At 38.0% G+C, this 23,440-nt stretch overlaps 1 protein-coding gene across 5 annotated transcripts in view; it reads right to left on the bottom strand.

The window, feature by feature from the left end:
* The window catches only part of SLC10A7 (solute carrier family 10 member 7), a 147,967-nt gene that overhangs the window by 30,675 nt on the left and 93,852 nt on the right, over window positions 1–23,440 (bottom strand). For 3 of the 5 annotated variants that reach the window (XM_039391062.1, XM_027721094.2, XM_027721096.2), the window contains 2 exons: window positions 20,793–20,828; window positions 8,057–8,140 (listed from right to left, as the gene is read on the bottom strand). In XM_039391062.1, coding sequence (XP_039246996.1) covers window positions 8,057–8,140; window positions 20,793–20,828 — 120 coding nt within the window. Of the gene's footprint in view, window positions 1–8,056; window positions 8,141–20,792; window positions 20,829–23,440 lie in introns of those variants that run through there. The other 2 variants (XR_003540727.2, XM_039391063.1) reach the window with 1 other exon arrangement.

Here is a 23,440-nt window from a genome sequence, read left to right as displayed (position 1 = left end):
TATCAGTACAACGGGGCATAAGGGAGGGAAAGCACCAGAGAAACAAGCAGTTGATAAAACATCTGAACTAATGATCCTGTGGAAAGATGAACTTACAGCCTGAAGTAGAAATATGAACAACTGTCATCCAAACTAGATGTATCACACTGATGGAAAAGAGTAAAAAGGGGATGTATTGTGTTTGTGTGGCAATGTTCTGGTAACAGAGGGGAAACAGGGATGACCTCCATGAGAAGGTGCCAGAAGCTTCCCTTATGTCTGATGGAGCCAATGCCACTGGGCTCAAAGACAGACCCACTGCTGGTCAAGGCTGAGCCCATCAACAATGGTGATAATGTCCCTGGGATAATATTTAAGTTCTTTACTCAGAGGGTGGTAAGACACTGGCACAGGTTTCCCAGAGAAGTTGTGGATGCCCCATCCCCGGAGGTGTTCAAGGTCTATTGGGTGGGGCAACCTGAGCAACATGATCTAGTGGGTGGCGTCACTGCCCACAGCAGGGCAGTTGGAACTAGACAGTCTTTAAAGTCCCTTCTAACCCAAACCATACTATCATTCTATGAATATTCAGTATGTGAAACATAAAAGCATTTTAAAAGGTACTCTAGTGGGGAGACGCTGCAGGCTGCTATCATGCTGCAGATCAATGCACAATTTTTAAGGTACAAAGTCCTTGCAACCTGTACCCCTGCTGAGGCTCCTGCAGAATTATTTCTGTGAGGACGACTTCAGACATCTGGTCTTATACTAGTGATGACATTAGGTACGATGAACTGTAAAGATTTTTGTGCAGATTCAAATGCCAGCCCCAAAGAGCACTGAATGACTGACCCAGAGGTTACACATGAAAGAACCTTCTCTCAAACTGTGGTTTATCGGAGAGAAGAGTGCAAGAAGAAAGTGGAAGAGAAGCAAAACTTTGTAGTAGGGGATATTTGATAAATAACCTGCATGATGAAAGATGCTGATAAAGTCACAGAAAAACTAGACAATAAAAGAACATAAACATGTCCATCAGGCAACCACCTCCTGGTGACTACATTCTGGCAATCTCCAAAGGTTTTGCAAAGGCATCAGCTCAAATTTGCTTCAAAACACAGTTTCAGGCTCAAACTTTCCTATTGGCCAGGATTTAATTTTTAACAACAAAGAAATGTAATTACACATGAATTAACAGTAGTGTCCCCATTTCAATTTAGTTCTTCTACCAGAATAGTTACATCCACAGTATTTTTCCTCCAGACTGCTCCGTATCCTGCCATAACCTCCTTGTCTAAACACCAGCCTCCCTAAGCAAACAGGTTTACTGATCATATGCTTAATTCACTTAACATTCCTGTACAAAGAAACACAATCTGCTGTTCCAGGAAAGCAGGTAAACAATGCTCATCTGTTATAAGATCACACATGAAAATAGCAGTAGATATATTATAGAAAAACAATTCATTTATCTAATTGTACCTTCATAACAGTCACACTGTATATGCAGAGAAATTTGTCAGTAAAATACAGCTAGACTGTTTCCACCTGTCTGCTCAAGTGCTGGACATACAAAATAAAAAATGCAATAAACAAGGTAATTCATTAATGTTCATTATTAGTTGAACTATACAGGGCAAGGAGCTCCCTTCCCTTATATGGAACGAAATAATTTCCGACATTTGTAATACAGTACATCTTTTAAAAATTATCTAGATCTTCAACTTAATTTTTTTAATATTTTTTAAACTCATGAAAAGAAAAAAAAAAAAACAACAACAACAACCAAACCAGAGGAAATGGTTAGGAAGTCACTTTTTCTGTTTCCATTATACACACACGCATGTCTCTTAGTATTTACACCATTACGTAAAATAGATTCTTCCTGTTTTTATCAACCCTTTTGGACTGATTTAATCTTTAACAGAATTTACAATGTTTTTACTGTACTTCTGCTCCTCTGGTTTATTATGTATTGGTGTGTACTTCTAAATACCTGGGAACAACACCTGGGGGTTTACCATTTAAACAAAGAAACACAAGTCACTTTTTCCTTGTATTGAAACACACAAGGAAACAATCTGAAACCATGCTGGATTATCACCATACCTAAATGCAGTATACCTTATTTACTTTGTTTCCTAAGGTAAGATTGCTAATTCATCCTAAATTAATATTATTACTACTTACAGCAACAGACTTTTGCAATGAACTCTAAAATGTTAAATTTTCTTTTGAAAATCTTTGACTCTGATTAGATATTTTCAACAGTTCAATAATTTCTCAATACCTCTTCTTACATAGTGATGGTAAAACAAAACAGACAACTGTGTGGAATATTGAGAACTACATCAGTGAAGCCTGGAAGACACGAAAGGTGGGAAAACTGAAATAAAATCAATTAAGATGACAGTGATTGTGAAAACTAGTAGAAAGAATCAGATACTAGAATTAAAGGGAGATTAATTTGGTTGTAGAAATGAAATAAGGTGATAAGATGGAACATCCTTCACAGATTTCTATACAGCACAGATACCCACCAAATATACAAGGTCTGCATCGCAGTTCAAATGTACCAACCTTTTTCCAAAGTAGAACTTGTATCACTTCAGCCAGACCTTGTCCTAATAATTTTAGAGGGACAGTACCTATGTGAAGGCATGAATTCTCACCTGTTCCTGAATATTGCTATAAAGTTTCAAACTTTGTGATGGTTCATCCACTTTTCTATACCTTCTAGGACATCAAAAAATGTCAAATCTCTCCTTATGCTATGGACTGTGCAATCTAATGTTTCCTTTCTGAAGATGGAATGAAAAAAAATATTTTTGCAATCTGGGGTAAAAAAAATAATCTTCTTTTACAAGCATCTTGTTTTCTTCCCTCAGCTTACCAAACTTCCCTAAAAGCTATCTTACTCCATTATGTCAGTCAGTTTATCCCCAAAAGACAGCTCCTGACACAGAAACGCCTTTAAAGCAAGCTTTATAAAAACACACGAGGCCATTTTCAAAATTAACTTTCACTTGTTGGGGCAATTTAAAAGTGTTGCTTTAAAACCTTATGAACAGGTGCAACATGGCAAAAATGTAAAGGGTGCCTGTAGCAGGGGTACATGTTTTGTATTTCATGGAGATTAGGTTCTGTTCCCTGTTTGAGTTAAGCATCAGAAGGGAGTGAACTGTTGTCTGAGGGCTGTTTATCTGCCTTCTCAGTCTTCTGCAACAAGATCCTAGAACTCCTCATCTCCCAGGATACCACTCCTCCCTGCAGCTCACCTGGACTTTGAAGAGAAAGTAGGGCTACTTCCACGTAGATTTAATTTACAAGAACAAAAAGATTTGACACTGTTGCCCTTTTGAGAACAGTTTCATTAACTGTTGTTTCCCCCACCACTATAAACCAGCATTAGGCTTAGTTGCATAGTACCTACTACTCCCTATCAACTGCCACCTAACTTTCCCTTTCCATTTCTTATTCTTTAAAAATAAATACCTTATTAAGCTTTTTAGTTTCAATTTCACTGACAACTTGTACTGCAACATAGCACCCTTTCAGACTCATGTTTATAAGCACACCTCTCAAATGCTGATAGGGTTCCTCTGGAACATTCTGCGCAATGATGCACAAGGCACTTAAAATCCTTTACTTGTAGGACACTGAGATTTTCTCTGTGTGTGACTAGATTCAGTGAGGATTTCTATACAACTGGCTTCCTTTTATAGATTTGGGAAGAAGAACTACATAGAATCATAACATTAATTTTAGTTTTAGTTAAGATCTGTTTAATGTGAAGTGCCCACTTTACGCTGGCAGACAAATTACCAATGGGGCAACTAGAGAATGCATGAATGATAATGTACAGACAAGCTTTTTATTATTTATTCATAGAAAACAGTGGGTTTTGGTGTGCTGCTTTGAAAAATGTTCAAACTAGTAGAATATAATGAAAGCACAGTGAAAATTCTATTTCATTAACATTTAATCATAAATCGCTCTTTAATATAAAACATAAAATAAAAGTCTGTCATAAGCACTTAGGTGTAGGGAATGGAGGAAGTCTGCAAAAAGGGGAAAGGAAACATTGCAGTGGGTTTCACTGTTCCTGTTATCTGTCACTTCAGAAGAAAAAAAAATAAGCAAAGAAACAACAGTCTTCAGCTAAATCTCACAACTGGTCATGAAGAAACTGCTTAGATATTTCTCAAAACCTTACATTTTGCTGGCTGAAAGTATTACCAACATCTATAGACAGGGAAGCAATGATTTTAGCAAAATCACAACAGCTCAAGAGCAGCAGTGTTTACCGGGACTCTGCTACCCAGATAAAAAATAATCACAACTTCAAGCTGCCAGAGCAAATTCAAAAATCTTTTCCATGAAATATCTATTACCATGTTTATCGTATAACAAGTATTCTCAAATTCCCCTTAGAGGTATACAAGAGCGATGCACAAATAACAAGCTCTTACTCGCTAAAGATCTTCAAGGCTTATAGAAAATTAGATCTTCATAAAATACTATAGATTATGTCTCTTTTTGAGACCTCTTGTCAGAGAGGTCTTATTTGTTACTCTGTAAATACAAATGCAATATTATACTATCAATACTGATTTGAGTAACATACTGTCAATTAGCAAAACACATCTGTAGACACAGAGGACACAGGCTACAACATTTTTTAAGTTTAGACAACCTGCACATATCTGACAAGGAACAGAGTAATTCTCCTTATTGAAGACCATCTATCAGTCACTGCTATCTGTAAGATTCCGTGCCTCTCTGATGACATAATATTTTCCTCCTCCTTTAACAGTTCGTTCTTTCCCTAACAAATGGCAGCCACCACCTGAGAAGAGCCTGTACCTGCAGTCCCTTACACACTTCACTGTCAGCAGCTAGAAACACTTGTTTGACTCCTGTCAATAGAACTCTTGCAACACTGGAAAAAATTGTTCAAGAAATAGTAGGAAAATAAGCATCAATTACACTGCTGTGACTTCTTTGTCCCAGCCATCATTAAAAATTCTGACAAGTCAGCCAAGAAACCAAAATTCTTGATACACTTTGCCATAAAGCAAACAAAAAAAACCAAACAAAACAAATCTAAAAGCACCTTCTCATCTGCTCTGCTTATACCCCAGGGGCTGCTCAGTCAGCTCTGCAGCCTGCTCAGGAAATGAGCATTTAGGCAACACAGGTTTTCCCAGAGGCAAGATTTTTTTTAAAGGAAAATAAAGCCCTTGGAGAATGCTTCCTTTAAGGAGCCTTCTCTCTTTTACAGTGCTGTGGTTTGAGTACAAAGCCTCCGTTGATCACAGATGAGTTAGGAAGGCTGAAGAGAGGCAGTCCTCCAAGCAGGCAGGTTTCAAGCATGTTTTTTTCCCCCAATCAAGCTCTTTGCCACCAGGTAACCTTACCAGGCATTCTTCCACTGACTTTTCTGCTGAACAGTATGACTGTGCATGGTAAGGAATTGACATTGTGGGCAGGAAATGATAAATTAGAAGTAATTGCTGAAGCTGTCATTCATGAATTGTAAGCCATTATCTCTTAACACATCTGGAATCCCAGAGCGAGCAACCTGTGATCCACAAAGCAGCATTAGGCTCCTGTGCCTCAGGAACTGTGCAACAGTTCAGTAATGAGTGCACAGCGGTCTATGAACAAAGGGGAGAACGTCCCATTTAATTGGAACAGATCCATGCCACCTCCAGATGAAGGGCAAGCAGACCTATCACTGGATCTCTCGGTATCCTTTTCTTGCTTATTGTTTTTCCCCTTTCTACTGCCCATTACTTTTGGATATCCACCTTCAAATACTACTCCTATTCCCATCTGGGCAGGTTGGTTTACCTTTGTACAGCTCTACCTAATGAAGAGAATCAATGTAAACTACCCCTGGCATTTCTGATTTGTAGTTATTATTAGCATTTCCTCTCTTTCAGATCCTCTGAACAGATATAGACAAGTGCAAAAATTTTAGAAACAAAGTCTTTATGCTTAGAGGAATGTGAGCTATTTCGGTTGACCATTCATTTCCAGAAACTGCATCAAACACTTTTAAAGAAGAATCATCCTCTTTCTTGTTGAAGTGTATTTATAAAAAAACAAACTCTTAATTTGTCATCAGGTTACACAAGTTCTAAGATTCTCTATTTTTTCTTTCAGTCTTTATCAGAACTCCTAAATCACATCTCAATTAAGTCTTGTCACAATTCTGATTTTGAACTTGTGATCATACACTGCATTTATTTCATATGCCTCCTGCTCAATTCATAATACTTACCCTTATCATTTCATACAGCTGAAAGAATACCCAACTGAACGAGTTAGCTCACATATCAATTTCTTTAACATTTTTCCAGAGTAACATTCCATTATATACACAGAAGAAAGTCCACATGAAATTTTGCAATCACTTTGTCTAGCAATCTACCATCATTTTCAGGCTTATTGCATTGCAGTTCAGATGCTGACACTCCATCGCTATAGTTTACTTCATTGCTAGATCTGCTGCCATGCTATTTGTTTCCTAGAAATTTCCAACTAAGTTTTCCAACTAATAGCTTCCAGTTTTTGGACCTTTCAGGACAAGAAGATTCAAGTACTTTTGCTTATCTGCTTTTGGTGGACACTTGATTTTGATGAGGTAAGAATGAGATACATCAGCAACCCTTTGTCCTAATTCATAAGGTATTAAATACTCTAAGGTATTTAATTCAAAGCATGTGAGCAATTCATCAACCTTCAGGGACACAGAGGTAATGTCCATTTTCTACATGATATGTGGAAATATCACGACAGCCAGGTTACACAGGTACTGATGCTGGCGGCTACTGCCATGTTTATCATGCTTATCCTCTTAATTAGATTTCAATGAGTTTTTTTGCTCAAAAGAAACAAACTTCACCAGGAATTTGGTGAGTTACAGCACATGCCAGTTTTGAAATGTGCAATTATAGTTTGATGCAAGAATGACTGACTATTCTACATAGCACAGGCAATAACAGATACTCTTAACCTTGTCCAGGGTGCTCCTTTACAGACTCTGCTGTCATTTGCTTTTTAACCACGCTTTTCATTTCAAAGTCTGCTTTAAGCTGACAAAATTCTAAAGTTCCAGCTGAACCCAGAGTTAAACTGGATGCTAGAATGGACTGCAAATCCCACTGATATTCCCTTTGTGCATTCTCAATGTCTGAGAACAACAAGCATGTAGGAATTAGACTTAAGATGTTTTAGTGTCCAAGTATGATGGATACTTCTGACAACTTTTGGTCTTACTATTCTGACATGGGAGAAAAAATAACTGATATTAACATTTGTGAAAAAAAAAAAAAAAAAGACACTACAGAGACAAGGGTCATAGAAAACCCCATATAAGCAATTAGTATTTTTACATTCAGTGGAAGTTTTCTATCATAAGTCACGGAAAAAACCAAGGCTTTGTGTTACAATATAAACAATGAGTGTAGAATTAAATATTGAACAACTGCTCATTCCACAAATATCTTCCACCCACTGTAACATGATAGAGGAGTCATGCAGAAAGAATAGTTTGCAATCATGCAACTAAATCCCTTATTTTAAAACATATGCAAAATGGCTCGTGCAGCCTTATGATTTCTTAACTTCTGACTGCTTAGCCTTTATATGTTTATTAACGTTGAGAATTTTTTTATTCCTGTAATTTCTAGTAGACACTACACGGGGAGAACTTCCTCCATCACCCAGGCAAAGGGCATGGGACAAAAGGACCATATAGTATTCTCAAAGCTCATTTGTATGGGGCTGGAATTTCTTACAGCCTGGGCTGCCATTTTTCCCACTTTATGTTCACAAACTCCCTCCTCGATATGCAGTAGCGTATGTTTGTGGTAGTGAGGGACAGCTGCTCAATCTCAACAAAGATCAATGTGACTCCAGGGAGCACTGTAGCATCTTTTCTCTGATATTAGACTTCACTATCCTGAGGCTGTTCCTATGTGGCAGCTTATCAGGTTGCCAGTCTGTCTTTAAGATAGCTCTCTTTATCTTATTTTTTAAAATAAGAATGTATATTTAAAAGACATACCTGTCCAATAATAAGAGGGACTACAACAGTCATAAACAGCTGCGAGAATATAGATGTAAAAGGCACAGAGGAGGATGATCCAAGCTGCAAAACAAAAATATACCATGAACATTGTACTTTTTCTTAGTATCTGCAAATTTCATACACAGATATCACACTTGGTATGCATTTTATTTTACACATAAAAACTTGGAAGTATGTGCCCTAACTTGGAAGTAGGTGCACACGTGTTTAATGGTTAAGTCACAATAAAGCATTTGGCATCACACAAGAACAAAACTAAACCAATCTCTGATTGATTATTTTATAACCTAAGGTAATATTTCCATCAATATTCATTTAATGGAAAACCTGCTACACATATATGCCAAGTAAATTATATAAGCATTTGTAGGATGATAGTCTAAAGAGACAGAGAGTGAATCTTCCTAAGTAAATAGTTAGCTCAACTTACTTAACCACTTAAACATGAAGTAACAAAAATCAGTGTAGTTATTTCAATAAATAAATGAAAAAAATAAAATAGTGAAGACATTCACGTTTTATTTCAATGCTGTTAAAAAAGAGATCTACTGAAAGTATATCACTATTCTTTAAGACAACTGAACTGCGACAGGCTTAGTCTTCAAATAGGTGATTTCTTTTAATTATGACCGTAAATGCTAAAAGTATTTCTTTTAAGATGCAGGTAGAAAATGTGAACAACCAGTCAGTGGGATTTTTGCAACCTACTTTAGAATGCTTAGGAAAATATCAGGTTTTTTTACATTCTGATTGGACTTGCTTTAGGCTAGGTCAATGAAAAGCTCCATTTAATGTAAGTTAACATCTCTTTAACAGCAATAGAATATGCATTAAGAATATATATTAAGAAGACTGAATAGCATTGTCAAAGCTTCCATAGACAACCATTTGCTTCATGAAGAGGTACATGACACACCATTGAGGATTTCACAGATCCACATTATTTTATATTTTTTACTTCACTTTAAAGATCCTCAGAATGATGACAGAATTCAGAATCTCTTCAGCTCCATCTAAATGGTGCTGATTTCCTAAATATCCTGATTTTTCACATACATCATTCTCATAAATTAGACTCACATTACATTATAGTTTTGACACTTATCTTCCTTTCAAAGCCACCTGCAGGCATGACAGACAAGGTGATCACGCAATCTAGTAGCTTTCTATAACTCTGCCCTGAAAAATCAACATATGCCCATAAAACTGGGTTTGGCATAAAACAGGTTTCTTCATAAATTCAAAAAACAGAATATCAGAGATTTCATATACTGAAGTACGCAGAAATATACAAGTGCAACCTTTACCTACAGAAAACAATCTGATGAGAAAACACCAATTATACATACCCCTTTTGAAGCGGTCTACTTGTATAAGCACCGCTTTCTGTACATGCACTGCTTGGGAAATCGGTGAACACGTCTTTCTGAATCGACTCTAGGTAAAGAGTCTTGGAAGAAGGAATGTACAGGATATGGCTGTTTCCTATGTATTACCTTAACTGGCAACATCTGATATGACTCAGTCTGGACACTTAATAAATTACTTCATCTCGACACCATCACCTTCGATTTTAACAACATGGGCACAGAAGACGATTGGAGGGGACCTGAACGTGAGGTCACAGCTGAGTATTTTGGTCTGCAAGTAAGGTGCAAGTGAGAGCACTGAGATTAAGGAGCCTGAATTTCCCATGGAGTCAAGAAGGAGAAGCAAAAAGCTTGCAGGGTAAGACTCAAGTCACCCACATGAGTACTCAAAGTCAGGCAGTGAAGCTACATTCTCCAGGGACACGGGGCTCTCTGCGTGATTCCTTGCAGAAAGCACAGAACTCCATCATAACACTCATGGTCTCCTTGTTTTAATTCTTGTAAGGAGCTTCTGAAATTTTAAAAGATTCATATTTTTTCAAATTGTATTTGGATTTATTTTTTGTTATGTGCTGAGGAGCTAAAAGCATTACTTACTATGTATTCAAGGAAGTCTCTTCAAGTGAAAGTGAAGATTTTTAAACTTTAAAATCTGCCTGGGCCACAGAGGAATGAATCTAACCAAGCAGTCTGCATGCCAGCATGCTCTGCATAGCTTCACAAAACTATGACACTTTGGCAGTGGCTCCTGTGCATTTTTATAAAAACATTGATTGGACTTTGCTCACTACTTTTAAGTTTTACGCTCAGTGGATGCATAATCAGCTTCTAAGTCAGGAATGAAAAACTGTTCAACAACATAACACACTGCTGAAAAAGGCATAGTTTTGCCAGCTTTTTAAAATATTACTTCAAGTGTAGTGTCTTCAAACTGTTGTGGATTTTTAAGCACTTCTTGTATACATAAGGATATGTTCTGTTTTGGGTAGTGGGGTTTTTTGGGTTTTGTTTTGTTGTGATTTTTACATAATTAGAAACTGAATTAGAGGTACTGTTTTTGGGATACTAAACCAATTTACCTCAGAAATGTAAAATTATTTTATTTTAAAAAACACTTCTCTATATCAGGATATCAGCCTATGGTTCTTCACCCTGTTAACTCCACCCATTCAGTGTTATCTGGGCCACAAAAAGGCAGACATTTCAGGTAACTCTCTCACCCTGATTACATTTTAAATGAAACAGAAATCCACATATCAGTCCAAAATGTCATAATTAATAACTAAAAAAGAAAATGATTCAACTTTCCTTTTGCCCAGAGGAAATGAGTTCTTCAACTACATCTGGTTTGTAGGGAAAAACCCTCTCCTTTTTGTAAAAAAAGACAAGTTTTTCTGCTTATAATATGAATCCTCCCATGCATGATTCTATGACCATCTGTGTATTTTTGACCCTCTTTCAGTTGATACTTGAGAATCATATTCTTCTGCCAGTCTCCAGCACCTCCCATTACTTCGTATAGAACAGCATGGATCTTTGTACAGCATAGCTTTTTTTCTGGGGTCCTTAGGAGGTCCTGACACTCTGCTATAACTCACTTGGACACAGAGGTTTGGAGCATAGTGTTTGCTCTGCCCTCCCTTCATGCACTGTAGTGTGTTAGACTTCCTTATCCCACCTGTGGCACTGAGATTACTTCTTCAAACAGACTTCACAGCTTGGTTTCCCTGCTGTATATTTTGACAATAACTTCAGTGGACTGGTTTTCATTAGAATCTATCTGTCAGATAATGTCTATCAAGTCTTGTATCATCTTAACCCTAATCTATTCCCTGGGAAAGACACAGAAGATAAGATAAAGGCTGAAGAAAAGGCAGGAGCTTCTCAATCACACAGAAGAACAAAACTTTTTAACCCAGACTCTGGACACAGAGTGGCCAATGATGAAAAATCAAAAGGCTAAAGGATGCACAGCTAATGGAAGCATAATTTGATCAGGATCTTCTCAACATCTGTAGCATGTGAAATCATCAGGCTCACAACCCTAAGCTGTCCCATGGACTCTCAGGCATTGCCTGTCCGAATGAACAAAAATGCTTTTCACAGAATCACAGAATATGATGAGTTGGAAGGGACCCATCAGGATCACTGAGTTCAACTCCTGGCACTGCACAGGACCATCGCCAAGAGTCACACCATGTACCTAAAAACATTGTACAAATGCTTCTTGAACTCAGACAGGCTTGGTGCTTGTGACCACTTCCCTGGGGAGCCTGTTCCAATGCTCAGGTTTTAACTGGATCAAACTAAGTTTGTGCTCCATTTGCTGTCATGAAACAATTTTTTTTTTTTAAAAGAATGCCACCTAAATCTGCACTGCACTAAAATTAGCACTGTGTTAAAATGGTTGATTATATTTGGCTGCCATCCTTGTTATAATAATATCCAGGCCTAAAAATGAACCTTTTTTCATTGGCAAACAGAAGTACTATAAGAACTGGGGTAAAAACATCATAGAATCAAACTGCTGATTTATAGCTGAAAAAAACCAAAACAAACACCTGATTGGGATGACTTATGGAAGATAAAATGCACCATTTAATTAAACAGGAATCACAAATTTTCATGCTGCCTCCATATTGTCTATGCTTACTTTAAAACATTTTTTAAAAAGAAGTTTGATATTGTAAAGAGATCGTTATGTGCTGTTCTGGATAGCAGCATTTCAGTAAAAGGTTTATTAATAAGCCAATAGACTCACTATTGAAAAAAAAGACCCTGAAAATTCTTGCTTGGGGAAAGGTGCTTTTCACTTAAATAATCAGAGTGATATCAACAGGACAACCCAGTAAGCAGAAAGAGAATTCCAGGCAAATCTTCCCAAACAATTCTGTCACCATGCAGTACTTCAAACCTGACCTGCAGCTTTCTTGCTAATCTAGTCCTAGACCTTTCTTCTCGAGAGAAAAAAAACCCTGACAAATTATTTAGTGGGTTTCTTTATGAGTTTGTGGCAGAAACATTGGCTTGTCCTTAATTGAAAGGCTATATTTAACTGGATATGGTAAAAAACAAAGGGCAAAACCCAATCTTCCTTGCATAAAAATGAGACAATTCCATCTCCCAAGCCTAGATTGCCTCCACAAGCCAGATGTTCCATTCTTATCTTTCTGGCAGACCAGGCAGGTATCACATAGAGTGTTCCTGTGTCTACGCTGCCACTGACTCAGAAGAAACACACGTCCTACCAGTCACACCAAATTACAGACCAGTGACACGCTGAGTCCACTTTGGAGGCAGTTGTCCTTTGGGGGTGGCTTTTACTCTTCCAGTGTTCTCCTGCAATTAACAGGCTTCCTCAGGCTGTGTCTTTGTGCTCTTCACACACCATCAGCCAGGTTCAGACTCCTCGGCTGTTGAGCACCGAGGAGGAAGTGAGGCAGGGGTGAAAACAGGGCAGAACCAGTGGGGAGGGGCACTGGCTCCTCTCTGACGGGAGGTATTCACCTTAAGCTTTTCTTTTCCACCTTCGGGTCTGGCTACTCTGACAACCGTCTTGAAAGTTGGCGTTCAGTTCTGTATTGTCACTGCTTCTGGTTACTCTCATCCAGTCCAGATCCAGCTGCCTTGTGCCTTCACAACAAACAAGAGTGACCAGCTGAACTGTGACCTCCCTTGCTTTGGACTCTTTGCCAAGCCCTTATTCTGACCCAGTCACTGCAGCATGCTATGCTACAGCAGAAAAATACGCAGTAACCCAGGTATGTGGCACATGGAAATGCTTTGCAGTGAATACTTTGCCATGGGCAGTAATGATGCTGAGGCTCTGGGAAGTTGGAAGCAGTGGGAAGGGCACTGATGTACTCCTACAAGTTCCACAGTGCCCAGCTCCCAGTTCCAAGTACGAGGTCAAAAGAGATGAAGCGGTCCCTCCTACAGAACATTTCCCATCAGTCTAAACAAAGCTGATCACTGGGATGTTCCTCCTACCCCACTGCTTTAAAGGCAATCACATGCAGAGCATTCCAATATCTCGGTAAGGCAGAGAAGCTGTGTAAAAGATGCTGACCAAGAGCTGCCATCCCAGCCCCTGACCAGGAGTCACTGGTACTGAAATAGTTCACCTCGAATAGGTGGAGAGGGGAAGGGAAGGGGAAACATATCACTGAGAATGGAGTTTCTACAGAATGGGTTTAAATTTTAAAACAAAGCTTTTAATTATGCCTATGAAAAAACTGCAAGTTATCTCTTCTCTCAAAAGGGGGCTAACGTACAACAGAGATCACACCCAATGGTTTGGCAGCCATGTATTTTAACAAATAGACCTTTCATTGTTATTCTTAAAAATTAAACATAAATACCTCGTTCTGCTAAAGAGCTAGGTATATTCTTCAAATTCTTGCATATTCTATATGCTTGTGCAGCTGCAGGAATTGATTTGGCACAAATATAAAAGAATCTAGCTGCCTACATATACCCTGCAGTTCTGTTTCCAAATTAAAAAAAAAAAAATAAACTAAAAAAATCAAAGTTTCACAATCAGAAGTACAGAAAAGGAAAAGCTGACAATCTGACTTTTTTTCCCCCCCAGCTTGGGCAATGAGACTGTATATTTTGGGGTTCCCTTGTTAAAGTGCTCACAGATGCCTGATCCTGCCTGGGTTCCCCAGTGACACATTAAATACCAATCCAATCCAAACATAGCTGTCGATTTTAAAGCCTTTTATAGAGCTGTAAAAATAACCATTCTTCATCTGAAATACGCCAGAGCTGCTCTTCCACTTTACCATGGTACAATAATCTTGAGGGCTAATGCAAAGAAACAAGATCAAGTTTACAACCCAAAAGCACCTAAATGGGAATTAGATGAGTAATACCCTTGGAGAGCTGGGACTTAGGGACTAGCATCTGAAAATTCTGCTGAAAGCAAGGGGATGACTAACTGGAAAGACACAGATTAGTAAATAAATGGTAATTAAGAACCATGAATACTGTGATGTACCAGAAGAAATAAATCAGTCGAGGTAGGGGATACTTGTGACATTGCACAAGGCCTAGAAAACACCTTGTGAAGAACATTGGGCAACTGTGCAGGATTTGTATTACCTGGGCCGAAGAAGGAATTAAAACTGGAGCAGGTGCACAAAATACCTCAGAAAAAGGGATTTGTTTTAGCAATGTTCTTTGTATTTACACTTTAAAGACTAGAAATGCATGACTTGTTCAGCCTAGCTGATTGAAGACTGGGAAAGAGAAAGCCTGAGCCAGGGTGATAAATTTCAGAGAAGTGCTATTCAGGTGTCTGATAACATTGACAGCAAAGAAAAATGTATAAAACACCTACCACCAATACTTACTGGAAATTAATTTTCTGTTGGTCAGAGACACAAGTTTCTAGTATTGCAAGGGGGGAGGGAGAACAAAAATCCTTACTTTTAAGTTAGCTAATGTTCAGGTTTGAGTGAATTGCACAGCATGGAAAAGAGGTGGACTGGCTGAGTTAGGATGGGATCCTCCTGGTAGCCTGGTTCTATGGTCCTGCTAAGATGTGTGGTTAGCTTCTGCTGTGTTGAAGCAGGTTGTGTACTCGAAAGGCTCCTCTAGCACTCTACAGATGAAAATTTCAAGAGTAGTAACAAGTAGAAGAGCAAGTCCTCCACAGAAACATTACATATTTAGAGTTTTCTACCTAGACAAATTTACAGTATTTTGTGTGTGTGTCAGGAACAGGGAGGGTCCCTATTATTCTCTCTTATTTGTTTCCAATTTAAATAACAAAGCCATAAAAGGTGAATGTGAAAAAAGGAATAAAATGATTACACAAATATTTCACAGCAGTCATTAAAAAGTTTTGGTTAATTGTAAAAATTTTGGATCAGATAAAAGAATTTTGTTTTCCCAATGATTAAAGAAGAAAGGAAGCTGTGAGATAATTAACCAGGTAGAAATAATGACGCATTTTCAATCTTCTACATGAATGAGTTGATCTGTTAACAGCTAATGCACTGTGCTGCTTCCCCTCCCTTTCCCCCTCACTGTAATCAGCCTTTTGTCACATACCAGTGAAATCCATTAGCTGCAACTTCCTTATCAACTTCCAAGGCTTTTCAAATACTAAAATATTTGCATATTTAATGATTCATTTGACTGGTATCAACTCTCATTTACCAAGTGCTTGAGAGGAAAAAAACAAGGCATAGTGTGTAGAAACCCAGTTTAAAAACAAAAAAGTACTGACAGTGCCTTTCAATAAAGAGATTAATCCGAATTACATGGGATTACAAGAGAAGACTTGGCAAAAATTTGGGGAGTATCAACAACTTTTAAACTCGTGTGTTAATTTAAAGATTGCGAGTACAGGGGAAAGCTTTTCAGTATTTCTATCAGCTTCTAATTTGACTCACGTCCTTATTCACCACTCACTTTCTTTCACTTTTCTCTGTGACACTTGCACTGAATTTCCTTCACTTGTCTACTCTTGAATTCTTTCAGCAGTGCTACTTGCTAGTACTTACAGCATCACCACTACAATGCCAACATAAAAATACCCACTATAAAATTCAGGAATTTGAGAGGATATCAGAAAAGAAAACATAACTGAATAAATCAAGAGCAGGAGCAAGCTGATAAAGCCTTGGGAAGATTCCATTTTGACACAAATGTCATGGTAGTCTTCACTGGTAAAACAGCTAAGAGGGGAGTAATGCCTGACAGTTACATGGAGGCTTTGCCAAGTGTATTTTTAAAAATACATATGAATTTTGCATTGGCTCTTTAACACTCCACATTAAATGGTATGCTTCTGAAGAATGTAAAGTACATAAAAATGTAAAATACTGACTTATCTCTAACACTTTTTTAAGTCTTTCGATAAAAATACACAGATTCACACACTTGGATGTTCGTTAATTTGATAGCTAACTGGCTGTGCTTCCAGCAACTGAAGAGACCACATCTGTCAAGCACTGAGTGTCATCAGAAGGGTAATACCAAGAAGGTGGCAGAGCTGGGATACTGTGCCGTAAAAACCACAGCATCACATTTGGCTCCAACAGGTGCAGATGACTGATTGCTTCTATTTTTATACCTGTTACATTCAACAAAATCATAAGTTTGTGTAGCTTGGTAAAATTGCCAGTCCATGTGCTCAGCTTTAAGGACAGACAGGGTAACTTTATCCCAGCATGGCTGGAAAGTAGCAAGAAAGGTAACTGCATTATTCCCTTAGGTGTTAGTACAGTATCTGTGCTCATGCTGCTTCCAAGGCAAATCCAAGAGACGTTACCTTGCTGAGGCATCAGGCTGGCCTCCATCCTGTGCAATACAAAGGCATGTGAAATCCCACAATGAAAATAAACCTCCACTCATACGTATTCATGTTTTACATGACTAAAGTTACAGTCTAAGGGCATGTTAGTGACATGATACAGCTGCCACTGTTGCAGAGTTCAGTGCTCCTGAAATAGTGTATTGCAAATGAGACTTCATAAAAAGGTGTTGACATCTTGAGGTTATCAAAGAGATTACAGCACTATTATCTTCACAGTACGATGATACCTTTCATTTAACTGTCTTTTAGTAACATAAATGGGCCCAAATGCAGCATACTTATGAATTCAAATCATAAACTGTTATTAGGAATCATACAATGTTGGAATGTAGTATGTAGGAATCATACAAATACTGAAGGAAATAATTAAACTGAACACAGAGAACAAGTTATATGATAAGCTAAGATGGGCAGTCATACCCAAGTGCCTTACTCCCTTGGCCATAACTTAACCGATTCATAGTCATTATTTATTGATAGCAATATAGTTATTTTCAAAAGCAAAATTTAGTCTACACATTCTAGTTGGTGGGCTTTTTTTTCCCCCCAGATGCCTTTGATAAAATGAAACTTATTTCTCTACTTTAAGCAATTCCATGATCGATGTGTCACCTCTGGCTTCAGCTAAGTATACGACCTGACAAGAGGAAGACAGACAGCATCCTTCTCTGAATGCTTTGGTACACAGCCTCCTAACCATCATTAATGAAACATTGCAGAATGTTGCAAAGAAATGTGAACAGCGTAACCTCATGTTAACTTGAAACTGATGTAACTTACAGCACTTTGCTTCAACATTCCAGCTCACCACATATATGAACTCTAATCAATTATATATAGTTTACGGGACATTGCCCATTTGTAACATCTTTGCTGGGAATATGACATATTAACTGTTAATAACAAGGGTTAACATGAGGATGATGATATTGCTGATTAAAGTAGCTGGAAGCCAGATTCAATAGCTTCTTACCAGGCAAAATGTTAATCAGAGGTATCTGTGGCAAAGTCAGTTGCTTCTTCATAAACTTTAGCTAAGCATCCTCACAAAGATACAGTCCAGTAATTACATGCACAGTACTTAAGGTTTCATTAAATTAATCAGAACCTGTTAATTTTGAGTAAGCTTTACACCAGAAATTCCATGGTAGAAATACACTTTTCCAAAATGTAACTGATGATCTTGTGTTCAACACCATCCATGTAAGATAATAAATTATTTGTATTAATGCATTATTTATTATAGCTTCAATATGCCTTTATCAATGTTGTTTAGACAGTTTATATTTACATTACTAGGCAATTACGAACAGGAAAGGCAGTTCAGAACATTATATTCTCTGGTGCATATAAGGCAAAATATAAACGATAACTACTACCTCAGTTATATAACAAAAGCTAAGTTATATAACAAAACCAACTTAATAGACAACAATGTATTTAATTTCTGGCAGCACTAAGGTTATTTTATGTACTGTAAACAGGGAGACTAACAAATATGATCACTAATGCAACATAGCATTCAGACTATCATAGCATGACTCTGTGGAAGAGTTAGTGCTCGTGAGTACCAGACCAAGGAATTAAAATTCATTGATGACATTGACTTCAAAGGTCTATGAATAGTATTCAGAAGCCCAGCTCAGTTATTGTTGAAGTAAAAAGGAATTTTGAAACTTGAAAATTCCACCCTTTATTAATTAAGCACTAAGGCTAAGTTGCATAACTAATGAATGGTCCAGAAAAGATAACCAGGAAATTACTAGTCATTGTCATTCTGCAGTAACTCCACAATACCACATGAAATGATCAAACTGCAGGTTGTAAGCAAGGAAACAGAAACCTGTGAACTGTGTGCTTGAATCCACTACATGTCAGCCAGGCCAGATGCACCAAGGAAACTCAAATGAAAACTAGAGAGGTTCATGAGAGAAGAAAGGTTTCAGCAGTCCAAACCACAGACTGTTAGGGTACAAGAACAGTGCATCAGGGTATGCACATTTAGTTTGCTCTCCCAAATACATACCACTGGATAAACTGAACCTTCAGAAAAGGCAGATCTCATCTAAGCAAGATGTGCTGTTTGGCTGACCTGAATGCTGCTCTTCATGTCTGAAACCCTCAGCAAAGACCTCAAGAAGTTTTAAATATTTATAAACCCCAAGAGAAGTGCTCAAGTTCTGGGCCTTGTGACAAAAAAATGCAGTTTTTGTAACTCCCCTCATCCCCAGACTAGTTTGTTTATCACTCTGATGAAAAAATAATTCATGTGCATATCTTCCTCAAGAAAAACAACTCCCGAGTCATGTTACAAACCGCCCAACAATTATTGTGCATTTTACACACTTCTCATACAAATGTCTCCAGGGTTGGTAGGAAGAACAGACACATATGCTTTGCCTTCCTGTTCTTACACAAATGAAGTTTTACCACCTCTTCTGAGAAGTAACAGTGAAAACTGCAATTTATGGGACAGGATATCTTGTTATCTGTCTATAAAGACACCAAAGGAGTCTTGCTTGAAGAGATGTACAGATCTTTCCTTAACATTTCAGTTTCTACAGAAAATACCCCTTTTGACTACTAAAACTCTATAAGGTATAACAGGGTGAAAGCTGCCAGTGAACAAAAGCAAAAAACAGCTGAAGTTTCAGTCACTGAGAAACAAAGGTACAGGTCTCTGGATGAATGCCCATGGAAAAACCCCATTCCATACAAGAGGGAAGAAAACTGGAAAACAGTGAGGTAGACCATCCAGAATCAATGTATTCAGTGGAAGAACAACAAAACACCCATTTTTTTTAAGAGCAGTTATCTTTTTCAACCTACTGTAGGTCTATGGTCCCAGGTATATCTGAAAGCTTTGCTGGTGTGTATTGATATATATATGATACAGTCAAAGCAGTTTGTGTATAAACACAGCTACGTCAGATAAATCCCAATTTGTTGTAGTAAAATAAAAATCTTCCCACACAGTTTTACTGAAGCAGTAGTTGATAATCTTACAGCCACTCTCACAGTACTATTTATCCCAGTTTACATTGCTATATTTGTATACACTACATATGCTGCTTAAGCATCCCTACCATAAACAGTGCACCACTTGCGTGCCACTTACAAATTGTTTCTCTCCTTTCCAGTGTTCTGGTTGACATACAAAGCCATTAGTAAGATAAACATAAAAGACAATGTATACCTCCCCTGAAATCCTTTAAGTGCTTCAGCTTATTTTCCCTGCTCTTCACAAAGCCACAGTCAGTAACTTGCACCACACCACACTGCGCCAGCAAATCCCCAAGTACCAAGACTTCCTAACTGACAAGAGATTTACTAAAGCACCACTACCTGTGAAAGCCTCTTCATCATATGCTGACTAATATCCATTCTTTTATAAGCACGAAGACAAAACTTGGTTTTCTCCCTTTTCTTCTACCGTGAACTGTCAGGATCCAAGGCCCTGACTACAGACTAATGATTGAAAAAGAAATCTTGAACTAACAGGAATGAAGCAGCATCACACGTAGTGATGCACAGGAGCTTCAGTAATTTGTCTTGCTTACCTCTAGCACAAATATACCCATGGGCTTAGTTGCCCAACAGCAAGTCTTTGTTTATCTGAATTGCTTTTACAATTGGCCTGTCATACATGTCATACAGTATGATTTTGTCCAGCTCCTACATGTGGAAGCTCTCCAAGAGATCTCCTAATCGAGTTATCATCCTACCTGGCACGTGTTTGATTTTATACAGACTGACTAATATCATATGGTTTTGCAATTCTGCAAGAACAATGGGTTTTGGTCCTCTTAGAATAAGGTGCAAGTAATGTTTGCATTCATTGTGATACACTTTGATGGCCTTCCTGGGAGACAGCTTATTTCAAATACTGACCAGAAAAAACTTCTTCATTTTTTAAGCAGAGTGAAAATCACCCAAATTTGTATCTTAAATATACTGCCTAATAGGTGCAAGATTACCCAGTAAGAAGATGTATTAAGATCACAATACTTACAAAAAGCAAAAGCAGAAGTGGAGTTATAACAATGCCCTGGAAGAAACAAACAAAAACAGTTGGTTAGTCAGGGAAGCAGAACAGGCTTTACTTCCTTGTACCTTAGTACATGGAAACCCACAAACATCACCCAACATCACAGTAATTAAGTAATAAGAAGTTCAACTTCGCTCTTCACTGTGTATGTTCTTTAACATTTGTATGCCAATCATTTTATAAATTACACTCAGTACAAAGTGCCTTTTTTCACCTCTAGCTTTCTCCATTTTACACCAAATCCCCTCTATTCTAAAAAGATCTGATACATAGATATATAGATCATTTATTTTAAAAAATACATTAAACCTCTTCGCTCACTGTGCTGTATCTTAACTTCACTAAGCTGCTCCTCCTGAGGGGGAGACTTGTGATCAAGTCCCCTGCTACCCAGTCCCAGGTCCTCTTCTGAGCAAAAGCTGCATCAACTGTGATGAATTAGGTGTCGTGACTGTGTAATGTAAGCAGATATTCCCCAAGGAAATGAGCTGAGATCTCAAAACTCATTTCACTTGATTAGACTTCATGTCTCACTGGTAGAAGGCAAGTCTTTCATCTAATTTAATCACACAGGACCACCTCAGCTTTCCACATCCCCCAGGCAGATGCAAGCAAAAAGATTTGTTGTCTTCACTGACAAGGAACAGGTTTAAAGCTGATGATTGGACAAAACAGAGGATTTTAAGTTTTATGAGAGCAAATCTTAGAATGAGTTGTTTGGATTGGGAGTTAACATGACATGCATCACTTTCATAGCTGCAAATAGCAATTCCCCATCATCCTTCCATCTGACTTCAATATTTTATTATTGCTCAATAAAATGATTCTATCATTTAATGCATGCTAATTCACAGAGCTTGCTTGGAACTTCTCTAAGCCAAGACTATTCTTCATCCAGATAGGTCTCAAGAATAGCTAGTTTTTCAGCTATTCACAAGCTTTATTTTTAAAGGACAAAGGTCCAAAACTTGCTCACATTTATCTAAAAGGATGCTTATTTTATGGTTTTTTTAGCTATGAGTAGAAAAACAATTGAATGAAAAAAGCAGTTGTCTCCTACTTTTCTTTTAACCTTGAGTAACATAGCTTTACTTCAATCTTTTGGAAGCTAATATTAAGAAAACCTTAAATCACTAGTTTTGTATTTGCTTTCTGGGTTCACAAAAAATCACAGATCCAGACAGACCATTAGCCACAGAGAGTTCCTATTGTGCTCCTAAAACAAAATGCAACAAATAAATGCCACAAATTACAGCAGACAGGAAGGATCAAGGAGGCAACAGTTAAGCTGTGCAACTTGAAGGCTCTGCAGAATTTAAAAACATATTTTGAAATAAATAATATATACCATATCTGACTGCCCCACAGCCTAGCTATCCATAATAATTTATCTTTTTACAAATGTCACAACTGAGATAGATCATAAGAGACTAAAAAGAGAAGAAGTAGAAGCAGTAAGAATTGCTTCAGGGAGTCACTTTCTGTTACAGGAGGACTAGACCAAAATGCAGATAACAGATATGAAGAAATATAGGTGTTTAAGAATACCAGTAGGAGAGGAAGAAACAAAAGTTAAGGAAGGGAGGAAGCACCAAGAGCTGAACTGACACTTGTGTACAGCAGCATCTGTGATGCTTTTATGGACTACTACTAAAAATACATGAGCCAGACCTTCCTCTTCTTCCCCTTTCCCCATTAACAACTAAACTGTACACCTCTAATATTACCAAGTGCCTGAGTATTCCCTTAGCCTTCTGTAATTTTGGGATGGCAGAACGCCACTGCAGCAGGGTTCCACCTCCAGCCTTCTGCATGAGCCAAGAAGAGCACGGATGGAGCGGGAGGTGAAACACCAGAAGCATTCCATACTCCAACTGAGCATCGAGTGTAGGGAGAAGAGAGTACACTGCCAGCTGGTGAGTACAGCCAGCTCTCCTCTACATCTGAAGGAACTCATTGATTCAGCACCATCAGTAATTTCTTACATGCTTCACACCTCAGTGCACTTTTATACACTACCAAAAAAAATGCAAAGGTAAAAAGCCAAAGTAAACCAAACCAAACCTCCCCTTTATTTTGTTGATAAATAGTGTCCTTACTCTTTAGGATGGGAGCTGTGACCTGCTGTATATACTCTAGAAGCTTGGTGATATTATCACAATGAGCAACAGCCACTGCTAATTCAAAGAATGTGTCACAAAAGGAAGTGGCACCTCTGTGACAGTAACACTTCTTCATAATTCTGTAAGTGGAGAGGAAGAGAATCCTGCTAGACATCATAAAGAGATTCCTGACTGAGCATGTTGAAAATCTAGCGTTCAAAAGGTCAATTCTAGCAATTTGTTGCTAAATTTTGCTATTAAACCTGGTGATTTTAATAATCAGAAGCGAGTTTCCTGTTGCCTCACCACAGAAAGGATTTACAAGGCTGAACTTTCCCATTCGCAACACATACACAATTCCCTGGGAAGCGAAACAATTACCTGACAGAACAGACAAGTTCATATTAAAAAACAGATGCTGTTGCTGAATCAGAGTAATTTGATGGTAATGTTTTATTTTGATAAGGGGTGCCAGTTTGAAAAACCACAGGGATTACATTAAAACCAAAG

This window comes from Pipra filicauda, unplaced genomic scaffold (assembly GCF_003945595.2).
Source record: "Pipra filicauda isolate LSUMZ 115617 unplaced genomic scaffold, ASM394559v2 scaffold8_size5757611_pilon, whole genome shotgun sequence".
Taxonomy (NCBI): Eukaryota; Metazoa; Chordata; class Aves; order Passeriformes; family Pipridae; genus Pipra; species Pipra filicauda.
The sequence above is the reverse complement of the archived record's forward strand: the minus strand, read 5'-3'. Positions and strand labels throughout refer to the sequence as shown.